The sequence below is a fragment of the Cannabis sativa genome, chromosome X (genome assembly GCF_029168945.1).
Source record: "Cannabis sativa cultivar Pink pepper isolate KNU-18-1 chromosome X, ASM2916894v1, whole genome shotgun sequence".
In the NCBI taxonomy this organism is placed as follows: Eukaryota; Viridiplantae; Streptophyta; class Magnoliopsida; order Rosales; family Cannabaceae; genus Cannabis; species Cannabis sativa.
Window position 1 is genome coordinate 11945760 of NC_083610.1, and position 22082 is coordinate 11967841.

Genomic DNA, 22082 nt, shown 5'->3' on the forward strand with positions numbered 1-22082 from the left:
TTGAGAGTAATAAAAATAATTCTTTCAATAGGAACATATCGTTATATACCAAAAGAATAGGTGAATAACAGCATCTCAAGCTAAGTACAATGACAACAATAACAACATGAAACAAAAACCATCTAACTAATCACTAACTGCTTACATAGAACAATGAAGTTGAGAGAAAAACTTCATTTGACTTAACGGAAAGAGCAAAATATGATCAGTATTAGCTAATACATAACATAATCGTGGTCAACAATCAATCAAAGAAGGAACCACCTCATGTGGTGGTCATCAATCAATCATGGGAATTGGAACCTCATGTGGTCTTGTCTTCCAGAAGGAGGGCTTATGTAAACCCAAAGCAAAGAGATGATAATGGAGAGTAATCCAGACCACACAAACACAATGGTTGGAACTTTTCCTCTTCTTCCCATCAACCCTTTTGCAAAAGGATAGAGATGACACAGAACCCAGAAACTGAAGAACACTCCTCCAATAAGTTTGCTCCACTGCGGGAATGGACTGTACATAGTCCTTGCCATTCCTACTGCTATTGCAATCATATTCACCATTATAATTATGAGTGGAGGAATCATTAGAAAGCTCCATTTGACTGCATATAGGTCTGCGAATTCATCATCTCCATCCTCGGTTGCGCCTGACTTTGATGTCAATGTGAAGGAGATATCAACTCCTGCAATGACTTTCAGTAGTCCTTGCAACACTGCAGAAGGATGTGCACTTGTTCCACCTATGAGCCAAAACTGTTCGTTTCGCCACCAGTGGTGGAGTGTGATTTTAGACCATTTGATCTCCAAGAGTGCTAGCAGGCACAAGGTGATGGTGATAGCAAGCAAGAACACTAGGAAAGTTATGTCGAGAGATTTAACTATGAACTCCCCTGTGAAGAGAGAAACCGCTGGTAAGAAGCAATAGACTATGAGGAATATAGACGTAAAAGGGTACATCCCCACGTTGAAATAGGCCACTCTTTGCAAGAATTTCATTCTGGGACTGGCAAACAAAGCGTTGTTTCTTGAGAAGAAAATCTCAACAGAACCAGTTGCCCATCTCAACACTTGGTGGAGCCTATCAGTCAGATTGATTGGAGCTGTCCCTCTAAAGGCATCTCTTTTAGTGACACAGTACACTGATCTCCACCCTCTGTTGTGCATACGGTAACCAGTGACAACATCTTCTGTCACAGAGCCATAAATCCAGCCAACCCTTTTGCCCCACTCGGTTTTATCCTCGTAAAAGCATGAGATAACACTTATTGCCTCAGCAACAGTTGCAGCATCTAATGGCTCACGCGGAACAGAAAGAGCACCGGCTGGTCTTCCTTGGTTACCTTTGCCTTGAACATCTTGAAGCAATCTCCCTTGGTATTCAGCAACTGGGATTGAAGCAACAAGAGTGGTAGAGTTCCCAAACCTTTTGGGAAACAACAAGGATTCAATATCACCATCCTCATCTTCATCACTAGGATGGATTGGTAAAGCTACTTCATCTTCATTCTTCTTTGTTATCTTTGGTTTTCTTAAAAGCATCTTGATTTTCTTCCTTCCAAACCATCCATGGTGTTCTGTGGCTCGAGGAGGACTAAACCCGTAAAGAGCAGTTCTTCTGAAAATGCAGCCAGTTCCAACATATACCGGGCCTTGTAAACCATCTAGTGCTCGCATACTAACATCAAAGAACACTGTGTTGTGATTTGCATACCGATCATTCGGATCAATTCCCTCAAATCTTTGTGGGAACTGAACATAACAGATTCTATCACCTCCCCTATCAAGCATGAAACACATTCCTTCCCTTAGGGCCAAAGAGTTGTAAATATAGTGATCACAGTCGAGGTTGAGGATGAATGGACCATTAGACATGATTGCACTGGTTCGGACAAGAGCATTCATGGCACCAGCTTTCTTATTATGATCATAACCCGGCCTCTTCTCTCTAGACACATAAACCAGCATTGGTAATCTGATATCTACTTCTGTTGTGTCAATCAAGTTCTCATTATCTGCTTCTGCTCCATAAACAGGTTCTGAATTGGGTGGAGCTAACATGGCCTGAAACAAGATTCCAAAGTTGTCAGTTCTAATGCTGAGATTGCGCAAGGAATAACAAACAAGCTCTAAATCTCAGAACAAACTAAACAATCAAAAGTAATAGCAAGAAGAAGATCATCTTCCTAGTTAATCCAACAAGCTCTAAATCTAATAACAAAATAAAATAACGAACATAATAGCAAGAAGAAGATCATTTCTTCCTAGTCAATCCAACAAGCAATAGCAAGACGTTACAGCAAGACAACAGAGAGAAACACTTGGTATCCTGATATCCTCTAGTTTCCCAAGAAACCCTGCAACTAGCTCTCTTAGGTGGCTTTTGGTTTGAGTAATGAAATAGAATAGAATGAAAATGAAACAACTTTTATTCCACATTCCTTTGTTCAGTTTTATTGTTATTCCTATTCTAGTTATGTTTTCATTCATTCTGATCAAACGCCACCCAATGGGTGTTTGTAATGTGAGTCTGAATTGGTGAGAGTAGAGTTGGAAGAAAGGTCAAACCCAAGTATTAATGGGGATTAATATTACCACAATTTTAGTTTAAAAAGTGAGACCCACTTGGAAACATAATTTAAGTTTGACATTCCCATTCCCATCTCTCCAGTTGAAAAAGAAATAAAATTGCATTAAACTTTATCGACACATAACTGCTTTAGGCTGACCTGAGTCGCAATTTGTCCAATCACTTAATAGACATTCATGTAAACATAATTAGGGAGTGCATTACCTGGATTATACCAGCATGGTCACCTCTCGAGTGTTCTTCCTCAGCTGAAGCCCATGTTCCAGGCCAATGAGACCCATCAGACATCCAAGTACCCTTTACAATCTTCAGGGGGTCAGAAGGATTGCCTCCCATTTCCATCTGTTTCTTCTTTGCACGTAGCTCTTCATGGGCATTGTACGCATCAGATCTTCTCCTTATGGACTCCGGTAATGAGTTGATCCTCACTTTAAACTCATCATACTCTCTCTTCACTCTTCTCCTTTCCCTAACAAAATCAAGGCGTACTTTGTTCTTAAGAAAATCACGCTTCTGCCCAAAATAGGCCTCTGGATTCCTTGGCTCAATTTTATGCTTGCGGCAAAAGGGAACCCAGATTCTAGCAAAGCTAGCTGTCTCGGCAAGGGCTTCAAATGTGAGTAAAGCACCACCATCATCAGATAAGTAGCAGGCAAGCTTTTCCACCGGATAATCAACGGCCAGGATTGAAAGAATGGTGTTTGCAGTGACAAGAGGAGGTTCTTTCTCTGGGTCTGCAGTGGAAACGAAAACATCAATGCCCGGAAGGTCTGATCTTCCTTTCGGATTTCGCAGGTTTGGTGACTCAAACCGCTCTTTTAGTACAGAGAGGTCAGTTACTCTGTTTACTGGACAGAGCTTAGGCAGCTGATCAAGAAGCCATGAAAATGCAAACCAGAGTTCACAAGTCGTTGACAATCCCCATAACCACATTGCATCATGATTGGGATGTCTAATTCTCCATGTCAGGAAAAATCCAAGCGCCACAAGACGTATAACAATTAGTAATCTGCAAAAATAACAAGCAAGTGTTCATATTTACACATAATGCATGAAATTACTAGCAAGACCATTAGATTAAAAGCAAGCAAGTTTGAAGACAAATGTTGTTACCTATAAGGACTCAGAATAGCTGCAGAAATTCCAACTTTCCTAGTCAATGGTCTCCTAGTCCTCTCACCAAAATCTGGAGGATGTTCGAAGCCATTAGTCCCTGAACCAGTGCCATAACCATCTTTTGGCCACACAGCATTTCCATACCCGTAAGTTCCTTTGGTCTCGAAAAGCCACCGGGTGTGATCGAAATCCGGGGGATGGTTCTGGGCCTTAAACGATTTCACAAGCGAAAGCCTTTTGTCAAGCTTAACATCAGCCATGGAAGGCAATGGCATAGTTTGATCCTCTGCTTCTGAGCAAGTCTCATCTCCATCACCACTATTGTCATCGTCATCACTCGCATCTTTATAAGGCTCTTTACAACCAGGACAACGCGCTCTTCCAGTCCCAAAACAATCCAAATAGCAGTCTCTGCAAATCTTAAATCCACACTCACATGGAGCACTTTTACCTTTAATGGCTGTCTCATCACAACCTTTCATTCCACAAACCAACCCAATTTTCCCAGGCGGTGGACACTCCATTGAGATAGACTCAATTACATGCCCACGAGTCACCGAATTGAATCCTCCGGTGAAGATGGTGCCCGAGATGTAACTCCTCTCCGGAAGCATCGTTGACTTGCGTCCCTCTTCGGTCAAACTAGTCTGAGAAGCTGACATGGGCTGGTGATCTGGTGTTGGAGGGATATGAACTGTGTAGCTAACGTATTCGGAATTAATCTCTTCCGTCGTCGTATCATCTTTCGTCATCGAACTATATTTTACACCGCCGGTGGAGGACCGCCGGTTTGCTCTGCCGCTCAGAGGAGAATTTGGGTTGTTCGATATCGAAGCTCGGGACACGGGGCTCGTTAGACCCATGTTTCTACTCCCTCCTCCTTTTCCTCCCGAAGATACCGTGATCGTCACCGGAGAAGAAGACGGAGATGTAACTGTTTTCGCCATTTTCAAAACAAAAAAAAATTACTAATTCCCACCCAAAAATAGAAACTTTCCCAGAAATATATCTTTATACAATGAGCTTACTCAAGAAAATATAGTGATCACTAGATTGAGTAGAGAGAACGATAATGGGGTTCAGATTTGGAATCCATAGATAGAAAACGAAAGAAGTAGAAGAATTAAGGTAGCATATTCGGCAACGGTCGAGTATTTGAATTTTTTGAGCTCTTGGGTGTTTGTAAACTGTAAAGAGAAGAGAAAGGATTGAATCACAACGGTCAAGTGATCTGGGCCGTGTATTTGAGAAGATCTAAGGGATGAGATTCAACTAAAACGGTGTGTAGTTTAGTGAAAAGATAAAGCAGGTGGGGCCCACTTAGAGAGTAAGAGACGAAAGTCAAAGAAGTTAATTAAAGGATACTTTAGAAATTTCAACGGTCGAATAAACTAAACAAAACACTTCTCTTTAATACTAATAAGTAAAGCCGTTGAGCACTTTTGCTGTCTACTCCCTCTTTATATTTTTTATTTTTTACTTTTTCTTTTTTCTACTACAAAGTATCTGATTTTTGTAGTAACTTCATGCAAATAACTTCTATTTTGACGTTAAGCATAAAAAGCTTCAAATTTTCAGCTTTTCTTTCCTTTTTCTATATTATAATTATTATTCCTTTTCTAATGATACAAATAAATTAATTTTTTTAGGGGACAACTCGTCGGATTTATAAAGGGCTTATTTTAATCAAAAGCATTTATTTTTAATGGGTAGGTGTATGTGATTAGTGAATGACTAAATTCTTTCATCCCGAGGTAACAAATGATGTTTATTAGGGACATGGTTTCAAGTTAAAATGAGTGAAATAACAACTCAATAAGAAAAACAGAACTTTATTTATTTTTCATACATCTTTCAAAAATAACAGAGGCAAAGGGGTTGTAAAAATCACACTCTTTTTGCAATTTGCAATGTTTTTTGCGGCTAAATCCTCTCCATTATTATTTCACTTGCACTTAAATTCTCAAGTTCAAATTTTAGCGATAAAACTTTTCAAAGTACTGAATTGTTAGCAAATTTAAAGTGTCACCTAGTTAACTGTCGGCATGAACTATTTATATGTACACTATTGTACACTTAGTACACCTAATATTATTATTTCAAAATTAAATAGAATTATAAAAATAAAAATAAAATATTTTAAAAAAATAAAAATATTATAAATTTTGAAATATTTTGTATAATTTTTAAATAATAATGCTAGGTGTACTAATATAAAGGTGTCACATATACAAGAGTATACACATAAACAGTCTATATTGGCAATTAACTGTGAAAAATAGCTAATACCTTAAATTTAATAACAGTTCAGAAATTTAAAGAATTCTGCTATTAAAATTTTAATTTAAAAAATTAAATGCAATTGACACGATAATTAAGATGATTTAGTCGTCAAATACTCTACTTTTGATTTCATTAAGGTGGCGTTTGGTTGGAAGTAATGAAATGGAATGGAATGGAAAGGAAACAATTTTCATTCCATTCCTTTGTTTGGTTGCATTTTAAAGTATTGGAATGGCATTCCAATGGAATGCTCTTTCCACCATTTTGGTGGAATGGCTATTCCATTTTAAAAAGAAAGGAATCACCATTCCAATGTAACAAGAAAAAAAATTTAATTATTTTTTTATCAATTTTTTTATGCATTTTAAATTTTATTCCATTCCATTCCTATTCCCATTCCCCTTCCCATTCCTATTCCTATATTTTCATTCCTCCCAACTAAACGCCTCCTAAGTTTAATAGTGCTATCTAAATAGTTAACCAAGTAGCCCTTCCATGAAAACTTTTGCTTTCTCCATTGAAAGTGAGCATACTCATCATAATTTGAAAATTTTCTCATTATATGTGCATGACTCGTTGTATCCCAAAACTTAAAGGTAGAATAATAATGATTTTATAGAGGGAAAAATATTTTGTAGGTCTGCTGAATTTCAGTTTCACATATACATTATTTGTTTTGATAAGCAGTACTTGTAAAAGCATGATGATTAATCAGTATATAGTCATATGCACCATACATTTCATTTCCAATAATGAGGTAGCAGTTGCATAAGGCTGCTGATCATTCCCTCAACATTGTGGAGACAAAAACATGTTAAAATCCAAATGTTGGTTCCTTATGTAATCATTCATATACAATCTTAATTATGAATATTTTCTGATGAGATTGTACATGTACTAACTCTATTAGAGAGTTTTCCTTATCACTATCTATACTGACACAGTGTTGAATCATTGAGGTTGGTATTTCAAAGCTCGACTCCAAAGTATGATGGCCAAGTTTGTGCTCCATTTCTATTAAAGCATTCAGCTTGGTATTTCGTCAAAGCAAAAGTACTCTAAAAGGATTATGATTTATGAGTAATTTTTCTATTGTACTGATGATCATGAGGGCTCTTGTTCCTCCTCATCTGCAAAGTGACACATATTAAAAAAAAATTATTTAATGTTAAAATATTTCTAGTATTAATATAAAATTGTTTAAATTGATTTTGTTTTGTTGTCTGTATATTATTACAATCAAAATAAGATAGGAATAAATATTCTAATTATAATTTACTAATTAATTTATTTTTCGAATTAATTGTCAAAATATTCAAACAATTAATGTGGCAAAAATAATAATAGAGTGTCTCATTTATAAATATGGGGTCTCGGTCCCCAAACTCCTCACTAATTTTTTGAAAACAGTAAATTCTATCTAAATAGAGTGAAGAGAGCTTAGAAGTCTGATTACCCACACAAACTAGTTTCATTTTCTTTTGTAGATCCAAAGCTCGTATGGGATTGAAACTCAAAAAATCAATGACTAGAGATATTTCTCATTTTTATATACGATCATATATGTTTTGTATTATATATATATAATATAACAGTTGGTATCAAATATTTGTCTTGTTTATTTTAAGTTTTTCAGTGTATATGCATATATATATATATATAATTTGTATTTTTAGCTATTCATGGAAGATTAGTAAAAAAATTAGATTTTAATTGTTTTAGTATGTATTGTTGTTAGAATTGTTATATAAACTTAATACTACTATTTTTTATGCACTAAAACAACAATTATTTTTACATATATATACACACACATTGATATTCATAGTCACTTATACATATAAATTATTTCTAAAATATATTTATATATAATACTCATTTAATCCATAATTTCATAGTAAATAATTGATTAGAATGCTCTATTATATATGTTTATCATATTTTCAAGTTATATAATCATATATAGGAGTATGTATGCATACATTTTTTACGTTTTCGATCATAAAATATAAAACTTTTAGTTTTCAATTTTTGGTGTTTATTTTGAATAATTTAAACTTTATCACATTCATGTTATGGTATATATTGAAATCGTGCAAGAAAAGATTTGAAAAACTATGAAAACTTGATTTTTTTTTTTGGAAATACACGTTCAGATCCGTAGATGTTTTGTGAAATTAAAGCCTGATTTTCACGTGTTTTCGATGTATGAAATCTGCATGGATCTCTTAATTATTGCATTTAGATTATTTTAAAATTAAAAATATGTATTTTGGTTGTTGAAAATGGTATTTATGTCCGGGTTTTGTTGTCAGGTCCGCGTGACCCGCAAACCAGGGATCCAGGTCTTAATGCTGGAGGTTGAAGACAATTTTTTCATATAATTTTCATTTATTTTGTATTATTAATTTATTTTTTCTATTTTTGTTAATTTGATCAATAAATTTTATTTATTTATTTTATTTTATATTTTTATTGAAAACATATATTAAAAATTTATATGTTATTTAGTATAAATTAAAATTAAAAAAAAATTGTTTATTAACTACATGATTTCATTTAGGTATGTAATAATTGTGCTAATGTGAATAAATGTTGTTTTACGATTAATTAGTGTGTAATTAAATATTTATTACCAAATTTAAGTAGTTTATCATCTAAATTAATTAGTATTTGAGAAATTTGTCATTAATTACATATTATGAAAACTTATAGGAGGGATTCGATTGAGGATCCACACTTTGCACGACTCTTTGCAATTGCTGGTGTAGAACATGCTAAATATCCTAGGGTGGATGTTGAAATGATTGTTGGGGACGAAAAAATCTAAGAAGTCGAGAATCAAGGCGAGGTCCGTGTTGCTACTTCTCTTGATGGTGAAGATGAAGATGATGATCACAATACAAACAACAACAAAATAATAGATAAAAAAACTTACAGAAGAGAAAAGGAAGCAATTAGGATAGCTAAGGTTGTGGAACTACATCTTGCTGCTGACTTCCTCAACACTAAAACGAAATGGCAGAGTGTTGGGATTAAACTCACTTAACCTCTCAAGTCAGTATGTCCATCTATTTTCTTATCAGATGAATTTGAAGAAAGCTGCTGCAATTTATGACAGTTGGCTTTAATACCAACTTAAAGGAGACCCACCAACAACTATATATAGGGGTTCGTCTATTCTAAAAGTGAGATCTGAGGGGAGAGTTCTGATCTCTAATCTCCAATGCTCATACTTTAGATTCAGTTTAGAGAGAGAGAGTCCAAGATCATAGTGAGGGTGTGTGGAGGGATGTAAAAAGGGAGTATCACTCTTGAAGTAATTTCCCTCAATGTGAGGCATTTCTTTGTAATTACTTACTGTGTTGAGTTGTAATCTTGGGCTCAATCTATTGTGTACTACTGACTATTCCTATTCAATAAAGATCCATCATTCATCCATTATTGAGTTAAGTTTTCTTTGTCTTATTTCAATTAAGTTCAAGTTTTAGTTTTGTGATTGGTTTTAGTTTTGATTTGTGTTTCTTGAACATTGTTAGTGTTGTAACAACTTGTTTTGAGGGTGAGGATTCACCACACGGAGATATTTTATCATTACCCTTACAATACACATTAGTTGTTGTGCTAAAAAGATGACAAAAAAATACATCACATAACAAAATAAAAAGCAAATGAACACAAAAAAAAAAAAAAAAAAAAAAACACAAAGATTACATTAAAAACACCTTTACATTGATTTTTGCTTTCTAAGCCCTTTACTAAGCCAAATTTTAAACTCAGACTCCAATTAGTGATAACAGGCTCACCAATCTTGTCATCCAAGGGGCACAAACCACCAACATACTTAACCACTTTAAAAAGAGACTCATCAGGTGAAACAGAAGTAGAACATGATTTGGAATCACCAAAAGTAAGCTCCATGAATGGAGACTTCAAGACTGCTCTTTTCTTCTCATCCTTCTTCTGAGGACTTAATAAATGAGTCTCTTGAAAAACAACCATTTCAAGATTATTCTTTTCAGAAACCTCTTCAGAGCCAGAACCAACAACAACATGATTTGAGGAAACCATCTGCAAAAAATAAAACATGAATTTTTTAATTTTAAAAAATCAAGGCAAAACACTAATAAAACAACACCACAACAAAACAAAAACAAACAAAAAGAGACTAAAGAAAAAAAACATACTATTTTTTTCTACAGCGTCAACAGCAGATGCAATAGTTGCAACAACATTAACTTTGTCATCATCAACAATAGGGTCTGCTTGTTGAGACTGACATCAAAAATAATAGTGGAAAAATATTAAAACAACACAAAAACCTATCATACAACAAAAAACAAAAAAGTGGAAAATAAAAAAAATAAAAGAAACCTGGTTAACATCTGCAATAGTTTCCAAATTTTTAGACTTCTTGGCATCATCAATGGTGGCATCTTTGTAAGTAGAACTCATTTTGCCAGTATCATCATCCTTTGAAACACCTTCAACAACAACAACAGCATCATCATTCCTCACATCTCCAATTCCAGTCTCACCTTGCCCAATACCAACTCCAGCATTATCGAGATCATCATCATTATCACTACCATCCCCATAATCATCATCAACAATATCATCTCCTTTGTCATCCTCATCTTGAGCATCATTATCTTCCTCTAAAATAGACTCTTCATCATCATCATTTTTAGAAGTGCGGAGAGCATCATCAGACTGAGTTCTAGTTTGAGTATGAGCAGCATGGGAGAAATGAAAACAAAAAAAACCAAAATTATAATTCATAACTAACTTAAAAAAAAATAGTAAAAAACTATTAAAATAATATAAAAAAAAAAACCACCAAAAAAAAACATAAACATCACCTCAATAAGAATGTCCAGCTTCTTGATCATTTCAGCAAAAGAATTTATAAGAATATGCTGCTGACTAAGAACAACAGACATATTTTTCTTTTCAATTCCTCATACTCAAGACGGGTGACATGCTCATGAGCATTCGATAAAGATGCACCCATAAAATCAGCTTGACCAAAAGACTTGGAGACACATTTAACTTTAAATTTACTAAAGTCTGGAGTAGTGTCACCAGAGAAGTAGTCATCAAGATTCAAACTTACTCTCTCATCAGATGTTGGAGAGATATTTCTAAGTTTCAATTGCAACAAAAAAGAAACAACAAATTATAGACAAACATCAGAAAGTGAATCAATAAAAATGAAAACAAATAATAAAATACAAATATAGAAAAAACAACTGTAAAACAACAATAAAAAAAAAGTTTAAAAAACCAAACAAGTATCTCTTTCAATGACCGATTAAATACGAGATTGTTCATGTTATCCATCTTCATCTGAGGAGCCTTTGGCTTTGGCAATTTAGGCCAAATTAGAAGCCTTGAAATGCCAATATTTGAATACAATGACAGTTCGTATGGACAACACTTAAAAAACTATAATTGCAATGGAAAACCTAATAACCTATAGTACCCACACTCTTCTTCTTTCTGCATAACCTTCCTAAGACCAGAATCAATCTTACCCTTCAAAGATTGAATTGTCATATCAAACACTCCTTACCCCAACCATATTCATTGTAACGACCACTATCAACAACATCTATTTTCTCAATTGAAACAACTTTCCCAGAGGAACCACCCAACAAGTAATACTGAACAAAATATAACACAACCAACTTGACTGCAAGATCATCATTATCCTTAAGATTGTCAGCAATAAAAGCAATTTGGATAGCACTCCTGGTAATTTTTTTGTAGCCCTTTAAACAGTGTTTTACATGTATATTATCATCTTGTTTGAACTGAAAAAATGTCAGAATCAATATGACAATCCAACCTAGTAATTAAAGAAAACTCCTCAACACTAAACTTAAGATATTTTCCTTGCAAACAAAACCAAATTCCAACTCATTTGGTTGTTGAACCTCCCTTAACAACAAACCATGAATCAGTCGGTAATGAATACTATAGTCTAGCATTCGAAGAAAATGACCAAACACAGTTTTTGAAAACATTTTTAATTGGGTTTCAGTATGAATTTTTTTAATATCTTCAATAACAGAGTAATAACCAGAGGTTATAACTCTGGAACGGTAGTATTCCGATCGGGTGTACTTGGATTCTCAATCCTATGAAAAAAACAAAAGAAAACACCACTAAAACAAAATTAAAACAACACTAAAAAAATAAAAAATAACAAAAACAAGCATAAAAAACATTAGAACTAAAATAATGAAATTACACACCTCTACAACCCTTTTCCCAATTATGTCCTCAAACAGATAAGTTGATTGAACAATCTTCACTAGAGATTTACCCTTTCCCTAAAGTTTAACAAAACAAAACTAAAGCAACAACAAGACACACATTCAAACAAATAGAAAACCATAAAATAGGAGAACCGACAAAAAAGAACATGCAAAAAGAAGAAAAAAAAATATACAGACAAATGAAAAATATGATCAACATGCAAAAAATCCTAAAACAACACAAGATCAATAGAAAAATACCTTATCAGATTTGGGAGACTTTACAAACTCTTGCTCCAACTCAAAATCAAAGTCGGAGTTCTCCACAACAGGTCGAGGGCGTTTTGATCTAGTGTTCTTCGAAGTACCAACACCTAGTTTTCTTTTAGCGAGAACTGGGAAAGTAGGGCTAGGAGGATTATCTTTCAAACTCTTCTTGCCCATTGATGCTCGAGTTTCATTTTTCTAGGGTTGTTTTGGGGGCTTTTTAGCTACAGGGGAGGAAGATGATCGGGTAACAACTATTGTTAATGAGAAAAAAATAATATTTATAGAAGAATACCAACAAAAATGGGAGGGAAATGTAGAGGGAAATTTAAGATAAAACATAATAACTGAACAAATTTGAAAAAAAAAAAAGATATTAGCCACAATACAATAACTGCCTGAAAAAAGAAAAAAAAAATAGAAGAAGAAGATGAACACTAGGACATTCGGGAGTGGGATTTATGTAATAATTATTTAAAATTTAAAAATAATAAATAATAATTTTTAAATACATTTAAAACAGAAAAAAAATGTCACAAAAAGTGACATCCAACGTCCAATCATATTTTTTTTTAAAAAAAAGAATTATTTTAATTATTGATGTGGCAAAATCTTGTAAAAACACATGTAAGCTACAAAAAAAAAAATATACGAGAAAGGCAGTATATTGCCGTATAAAACCCAAACATTATACACAGTGAAAATGAAAAAAATAGGGAAATTTACACCCATTACTGCCTTTTTCATTTTTTTTTTTTCATTTATACTGTCGCACGGAGTATATAACTTTTTACTGTTTTTTTTTCTCTACTGTGTCAATTATTTTTACAATGTCTTTCATTCTTACTTTGACATGTTTATACTATTCTTCTAAAGATTTGTTCTTCGTAGTCTTATATAAAATATGTATTATGCATTGTTGTTATATTTATGTTTTCATCATTTTATAATAATAATAATAAAATAGGAAATAATGAGTAGTTGTGTCTCCCCACATCAAAATTTAATTTTTTTTTGTTTTATTAGAGTGATTGATTTGGACGTGAGATGTGACAACACACTACTCACTAAAGCAACCCTCTAATCAACTTTATTTATTTATTTATTTTTTAATTTTAATTTTCTTTTTCATAAAACTCCCTTCATATTTACTCTTTGCCTGTAAAAAATATATGTTTCTCTCTCTCCTTTATCCTTGTGTCTCTATTACTATAAGGCATAAGATCTCGTTTAGTGCTTCACTAGCAAAATCCACCTCCTAAACTCTTTCACTTCCTCTCTTCTTTTCCTTCTCTCTCTCTATACGTTTCTTTTTTTTTTTCTTCTTGACTGTCCTTTTGCTGTAGTAAACATGTTCACAAATATTTTTCTATCTCAACCTTTTCTCCATCTGTATATAAGGGGTTTAAAAGAAAAACTTAATTTGACATTAGTTTTTCTTTAGATCAGTGAAGATAGACAAGCATACATATAAAAGATGCAAACAACCGAAAGAAAGTTCAAAAGTCTCCCAAATCTGATAAGGTTTTTTTCTATTGTTCTTGTGTTGTTTTAAGAGTTTTTTCAAGTTGATTATATTTCCTATTTTTTTTTTCTTGCATGTTTTTTTTTGTTAGTCTTATTTTATAGTTTTCTGTTTGTTGCAAACAGCCGAAAGAAAGTTCAAAAGTCTCCCAAATCTGATAAGGTTTTTTTCTATTGATCTTGTGTTGTTTTAAGAGTTTTTTCAAGTTGATTATATTTCTTATTTTTTTTCTTGCATGTTTTTTTTGTTAGTCTTATTTTATAGTTTTCTGTTTGTTTGACTCCATGTCTTGTTGTTGTTTTGGTTTTATTTTGTTAACTCTTAGGGAAAGAGTAAATACCAAGTAAAGATTGCTCAATCAACTGATCTGTTCGAAGACATAATTAGGAAAAGGGTTGTCGAGCTGTGTCATTTCATTATTTTAGTTTTAATATTTTTTTATGCTTGTTGTTTATGTTCTTAATTTTTTTTTTTTTTGTGTTGTTTTAGTAGTGTTTTTTTATAGGATGGGAATCTAAGTACACCCGATCGAAATACTATCATTCCAAAGTTTTTTTATGCTTGTTTTTTTTTTTATATATACTGTAGTTTTTTGTGTTGTTTTAGTAGTGTTTTCTTATGTTTTTTAATAGGATTGTTGTTGATTTAGTAATTTTTTTCTCTTTGCCAGATTTTATGGTTTTTTCCTGGTGTTTCTATGATCCTGGTGTTGATTTGTCCGTCCCCAACTACGAAGGAGGTGCCGTTTGTGCTTTATTACTGTTAACAGTATAAAAGTAAATATTTTAGGTATGGACAGTATGAAAGAAAAAAAAAAAAGGCCTTGGACAGTAAAAAAGAAATTATTGCCGTGTGGCAGTATTATTGTAAAACTTGGGGAAAAAATAGTATTTTTGTAAGTTTCCCAAAAAATACTACCTGTAGCAAAAGTCATTATATCATGTAAATTTCAATAGGTATGGGCCTATATGAATTGTGGCCCATGACACTTCAATAGGTATGGGCCTGAATCTTTGTTGCCCGATCCAATGGGAGACACACAGGGAGAGTTTTATTTCTCTGACCCACCTGTACGCATTGTCGTTTATAAGATATTGACTTGTTCCTGCTACTTGTATTTTGTCTAACAAATGGCCACCTTCTCAAACTAGTGCTCCGCCGGCACACCAGCTTAAACGAATTGCATTAATTTATTAATTATATTATAGTGGATTTATACATATATAAGTATAAGGCATGTGTCTGAATTATGTATGAATAATAATGGGTAATCACAATCCTAATAATAACAGCACTAATTATAGTATCTTATTCTATTTGTTCAAAATAATATTAATAATATGGTGTGCATCGCCAACGTTGTTGTCCCAAGCCCAACCCCAGCAAACACCATCTTCTAGTAAGTGCAATGGTGTTTTCTTATCGTACGCCTACACTGGAGGCCGTCCCATCCCACCAACAGTAGTGGACCAAATAATAGACCAGCCGTACAGGTTCGAATCCACGTTGACGCTGCTAAACAACGGCCTTGATGAGCTCAAATCATGGAAGGTGTTCTTGGGTTTTCAGCACCGCGAAGTTCTGGTCTCTGCTTCTGACTCTGTAATAATATCACAAGCTTCATCATCATCAGTACTCTTCCCTGCTCAAGTTGGAAACGGCGTCGTTCTTGGTGGCTCAGTATTGAAGGACCTCAAGTCAGCTGTTGACACTGCCGGTGATGGTAAACAGACAGGTGTTGTGATCCAATTGGTTGGTACCCAATTTGGAGTTGGGACCCCTGATGTTCCCATGCCACTCAATATCTCCCTTGCCAATCACGGTTATTTCTGTCCGACTCCCACTACCCAAGGTATATATGTCTATACACGTGCATGGATATTTTTTTTTTCTTACAATACTGAAACAAACATTACATAATCAGAAGGAATAGAAAAAATCTCCAATCTTTCGAGAACCCATTTAGCATTACCGACATCTGCATGGATTTAATTATATACAAAATATATAAACCAATCATTCGATGAGACATACATAATATAGAGATTTTTATTCAGTATAGACAATAGCCAGTAACATTTGAATCTCTAAAACAAATTAGCATTTGAATATTTACTAGGAATGTATTTGTTTGTTATAAAATAATTTAAAATTAAAATAAAGAACTTATTAGAAATTTATGCATAAGTTAATTAACATTAGAATAAGCCGTACAACTTAACTTCATTTTGTAATAAGTAAATATAAAGGTCGCCGGCTTAGAATTTCTTAATGCCTTAGCTAGTAGAAGCTTTTTTAAACCTTATTTTAGTGATTATTTTTAAATGCTTTATTTGTTAAAGCATTTTTAATAGTTATTAGTCTTTGTGAATAATAATTTGCAATTATTTATATAATAATTATTAAATTAAAATAAAAAATATGTGAAAATTAATATTCAATTATAACAATAACGGTATAAATTTTTATTGAACATGTTTCTCTATTTCTTATACAACAATAAAGAAAAATATTTTGATGAGTATTGCATAATTTTCCAAGCTAACACTATTGAAAATGAGAAATGTTAAAGGACACCTTAAGGTGTCAAACATTACAAGAGATGATATATTTTTATTGGTGCAGTTTAATATTTAATTCCACATATATTTTAATTTAATCAATAATATGACAAACCGCTAATCACTTACAACACACCACATCAATATAGGTGCCTAATAGCAATGCTCATATAAAATACACAAGTTGGTTTTCTCTTCTTTTTTGAATAAATCATCGAATTTTATTAATAGCAAATAGCTAAAATAATAGCTTGCAATCCAATCGGGATATCTTTCTCGTTGGAGACACGAATAAAATTAGAATTAGAAAAACGAACCAAATAACCAGTCGCCTGATTTCCAGATCGTTTGACAAAAAAATTAAAATAAAATCAGATGAAAAAAATTGTAGCATCACATTAATCTTAAGAACACTTATATTCTGTTTAATCCACCGCTCAAAAGATACAACCGTAGATAATATTGTGTAAGGTACGTAACTGTATTACTAACAACCCTTTCAATCGCAAAAAGCTTGTTATTTCTAACTACTAACAACGATTTGATGGCGAGCCATTGAAGAACAAAGAAGAATTAACAACGAAATAAAATAAAACAAAATCATGTCACATAGACAAGACTAAAACAATCAAAATCATGTCACACAAACAAGACTAAAATACTTAAAATCATGTCACAGAAATAAGACTAATCGTAGTAGTAAAAATCAAATGGCAATAACAAAATACAATCCCGAACAAGCCGCACCTAAACTCAAAAAAAACCGGCGAGCCTAACTTGAGAAAAAAGACAACCTTTGATATAGCTATAGATTTGGAAATGAAAGATCTTAATTTTTTTTTTTTCATTTAGAATATTTTGATGGTTTAAAAAAACAAAATGCAATTTTTACAACGTAATTCAATTTATTACTTTCGATAAGGGAGAGTGGTTTTCTCTCTTTTAATTTCAAATAAATGATATTATTTCTTTACATTACATGATAAAAATTAAAGTATATATAAATGTAAAGGTAAATAATTTATAAGTACCTAAAGTTTTATATTTGTAAGTTGTATAAATTTAATATTTATTTTTAGCGGCGGTATAAGTACTTAATATTTATAAAATTGTAATTTTTCTCCAATTCTGTCTGTACAGATTCCGTTTTAAATTTATTAAAAGAATATTTAGAAGTAATTAACACTACATATTTTTATCTAGACCAATGATCTAGAATCTGAGCCTTATATGTTCTATGTTTAAAATAATAACATAGTATGTACTGACAGAATTAGAGAAAAATTACAATATTTAAGTAAAACTCAACTTTTACTTATCTTTTTTTTTTTGCTAAACTTTTTAAATTTTTTTTTTTTCAACCGATGGAACAATCTCAGCCCATATAATGTAAAAGTGAGAGATTTTTCTAATTAGATAGAAAAATTAAGCATCAAAAAAAAAAAAAAATTCAATTTTTTTCTAATTTTACTCATTCATGGGTAATACCCATTAAGAGTGCACCCATAACTTTATATATAAAAAATATTAGCGTGAAAAAAAAAATAGAGAAAGATAGAGAATTGAAAAAGAAGAAAGATGAAAAAGAGAAAAAGAAATGTCAGCCAACCGAATCAAGATCGCTTATTAAAAATTGGTGTCTCATATTGTGTTAAACCAAACAAAATTTTACACATCAACTAACAGAGTATGGGACACCACTTTTTAACAGGATATCTTGATTCCAGCCAACAATGACATTCGAAAAAGAATGAGAAAAAAAATCAACCAAGAAAAAGAAATCATTGAAAAAAGGCAAAGAGATATGAGGGAGGAAATTTTTTATTTTATTTTAATAAATAAAAAATAAAAAAACAAAATAAGTAGAGGAAATATGTGTAATAAAAATTAAACTATATTTTACAATATAATAATAACTACTTCCTATATAAATAAATGTGTTTATTATTATATAATTGTTTTTAGAAATTATTATGATATATAATTTTGAAATCAAAATTAAGATTTTATATTAATAATTGTGTACGTAGGGAACAATGAGATGCATTTATGTTGCACCAGAGATCCAATAAAAGAGAAAGATACTAATTTTGAAGAGGAAATTCAAACTAATGGTGAAAAGGGTGATGTTGTTATTACATACGACGTAATTGGTTCATACGACACAAATTATTTGGCACAAGTCACAATCTCAAACCACAACCCACTCAGTCGTTTAGAGAATTGGAAACTGAGTTGGGAATGGACAAAGGGCGAGTTCATTTACTCCATGAAAGGAGCTTATCCCATACTTATCGACTCAAGAGACTGTATATTCGGACCACAAGGTCAGTACTACAAAGATATGGATTTTTCTACTGTCTTGAGCTGCAACAGAAGACCCACTATCATCGATCTCCCACCAACAAGAGCAAACGATTCAACACTCGGAATGATTCCCTTCTGTTGCCGGAATGGAACGATTCTCTCACCGCTAATGGATTCAACCAAATCCATTTCTGCTTTTCAAATGCAAGTCTACAAAATGCCACCGGACTTGAACCGAACTCAGCTCAACCCACCTCAGAATTGGAAGATCAATGGCACTTGGGGACCCGAATTCCAATGCGGTTCGCCGATTAAAGTGAGCCCAACTCGATTCCCTGAACCATCTGGTTTACCAACGGAATCGACATCTATTGCTACATGGCAAGTTGTTTGTAGTATCAAAAAGATTAGAGAAGTAAACCCAAAATGTTGTGTTTCCTTCTCAGCTTTCTCCAATGATTCAGTTGTCCCTTGTAGAACTTGCGCTTGTGGTTGTAATCGAAACCCCACAAAGACTTGTAACCCAACTGAGCCATCTTTACTTCTTCGGCCCAAAACTCTGCTTCTGCCATCGGAGAATCGAACCGAAGAAGCCTTGGAATGGGCTAAGATCAAAGGCTTGGATGTCCCGGAATTATTACCCTGCGTCGACAATTGTGGGATCAACATAAACTGGCATTTGGATTCGGATTTCAAGGGTGGCTGGACGGCGAGAATGACTCTGCTAAACTGGGATGAAACAGAGCATGTGGATTGGTTTGCAGCGGTGGAGTTGGGGGAATCTGGACCTGGGTTTGAAAAGGCTTACTCCTTCAATGCAACCTTCGTTCCAGGCTCAAACGACAATATTATCTTCATGAAAGCTTTAAAGGGACTGAATTATCTTCATGGAGCTGACAATGGTGCCAATCCAAAGAAAGATTTGAAGGTGGCTGGTAAACAACAGTCGGTTATTATGTTCAGCAAGAAGAAGACTCCAGATTTGGATTTGGGTGGCGTACTTGGGTTTCCGACAAGGGTTTTGTTTAACGGCGAGGAATGTGTACTTCCGACAACTTTTCCCACAAACGATAATCAAAGGAAAGGTATGGTTGTGATGAAGAGCATCTTTTTTAGCCTTGTGTTTGTTATGACTTATTTGTTATTGTAGTTTTAATTTTGTTTGGTGTAATAATATTGATTGATTTTTTTTTTTCTTGCCTTTGAATTTGGATTAATGTAATTTTATAATTCTATGTAAACTAAATCATTCCTCTTTTCAATAATTATTATTTAGTTTCATTTTATATATTTACCCAAAAGATAAATAATACACCTAAATTTGTTTATGTCTAAATTGTTTGGGATACAATGATATCTAAAGCTTATGCAGAGGTAATAAAAAAATATTTCTTTTTAATAATTAAAGTTTGAAACTAAACAGCATAAAGGTAATTGTTGGATTGAACCCCATCACAAGCAAGAACACCTTATCATGAAACCCTGCACACTTGATCACTCGAGACACAACTAAAGACACTTCAGTTATAACTAAACAAATCCTATATGACATAACTAACTTAAGAGACTCTGCTGCCACCTAATTTTCCTCACCTGACTTCAACAAAAGAATATAAATGAATCTAATCTCATTGATCATATCAGAGCAAGAAGTTCTCTTCAAGTTAGTGAGACAAGCTCCAAAATTGTTAGAGAGAGAGAGAAAAAAGAAAGAGAGATAGTCAAGTGGTTTTCTGCAAGAAAAGAGAGAAACCAAATCAGATTTGTAGGAATTTTTAAGATAGGAATTTACTATCTTACCCCCTACACCAACAAACAAACGAATCAAATACCAAGGTCAATTTCGACCTTTAACTGTTCACTTTGACTTTTCAAAGTTAACCCCAAAACGACCCCGTTTTGTCTTTGAACAAAACCTAGGAATGGATCGAGAACCTTCTCATTTCCTTCCTTTCTCTCTGAAATGCTAGAAACCCTAGCAGAGAGTTTCTCAAAGAGAAACTCGAATCCAAACCCTAGAAACCCAGAAATCCCAAACACAAACCCAGCAGAAAGATCAGATCTATAATGATCTGATCTTTATACCCATACACACACAAAAAAAACAGAAAGATCTAAGTTTAGAAAACACCAGATTTTCCCGAAGTTCACCAATAAATTGGCTACGTCTCCGTTTGAGCTGCTCCTCAAATATGAGAGCTCGATTCCACTATATCAAGTCGATCTGAAGTACAATCATGAAGATTCCAAGTCACAGGTAAATTTTGACTGGTAATCTTAAGTTTAATACAAGTGTTTATGTGTTTATGCTGTGTTTAATCCCTCTCTCTCTCTAGATCTAACCCCTCTGTTGTTTTCTTTGCATGTACGAGCTTCGATCTCTGGTTCTTCAAGCTTCAAAGTTCTGGATCTTGAAGAACACCCTCAACCAACCTGATCTGGTTATTTTGCTTGAGGTATATTTATAGATCTAGGGTTTGTCTTTTAATTTCGGCATGTGTTTAATTACGTTAGTTATCGATATTAGTTAGGTATGGATTTTCCTAATCCATTCTAACTAATTTCAGTTAGGGAATTAGAGGCCGAAGGCCAACTTAGGGATTTCCTTTTCTGTCCTTTTGTATCTGGTTGTATCTGGTCTTAATATCAGTGTAAGTGGAGGATTAATTTTTTAACAATTTCCACCTAATCCTTCACTGAGCTGATATTATAGTGGTCGAGTCAAATTTAAGGGTCATAGCTCTGTGATCCAAAGGATCACATTATCCTTGATCCAACCCTATTAAGTTTAAACAATGTTTAAACTTAGATAGGGTGATCACTTTAGTCCCCATGTCTGCAGGGTTCTCTTCTGTAGGTACTTTGTCAATATTTATGTGTCCCTGTGTCACTTTATCTCTGATGAAGTGGTACTTTATTTCTATGTGCTTGGTTCTGTCATGGAACATAGGGTTTCTGCATAGGTGTACACAACTCTGGCTATCAGAGTAGATTACAGGTTTTGTGTCTAGTAATCTTAGCTCTTCTAGGACTCCTTTAACCCATATGCTTTCTTTAATGGCCTCAGTAGTTGCAATATACTCTGATTCAGTTGTGGATAATGCCACAACAGGTTGTAATTGGACTTTCCAACTTACACAATTCCCCCCTAGTAGTAATATATAGGCTGATGTA

The 22082-nt window shown here is 33.4% G+C and overlaps 2 protein-coding genes across 2 annotated transcripts; one reads left to right on the forward strand and one right to left on the reverse strand.

Annotated features, from left to right (window-relative positions):
* On the reverse strand, positions 1-5282 carry LOC115704043 (cellulose synthase-like protein D5). The gene is made up of 3 exons (XM_030631283.2): positions 3700-5282; positions 2791-3595; positions 1-2060 (listed from the first exon to the last, which is right to left on the reverse strand). The coding sequence occupies exons 1-3, from the start codon at positions 4647-4649 to the stop codon at positions 288-290; spliced, it is 3528 nt and encodes a 1175-aa protein (XP_030487143.1). The 5' UTR covers positions 4650-5282; the 3' UTR covers positions 1-287.
* Positions 5283-14967: 9685 nt separating this feature from the next.
* Positions 14968-20058, forward strand: LOC115706253 (COBRA-like protein 7). The gene is made up of 2 exons (XM_061105839.1): positions 14968-15892; positions 18632-20058. The coding sequence occupies exons 1-2, from the start codon at positions 15304-15306 to the stop codon at positions 20056-20058; spliced, it is 2016 nt and encodes a 671-aa protein (XP_060961822.1). The 5' UTR covers positions 14968-15303.
* The last annotated feature ends 2024 nt before the right edge of the window (positions 20059-22082 follow it).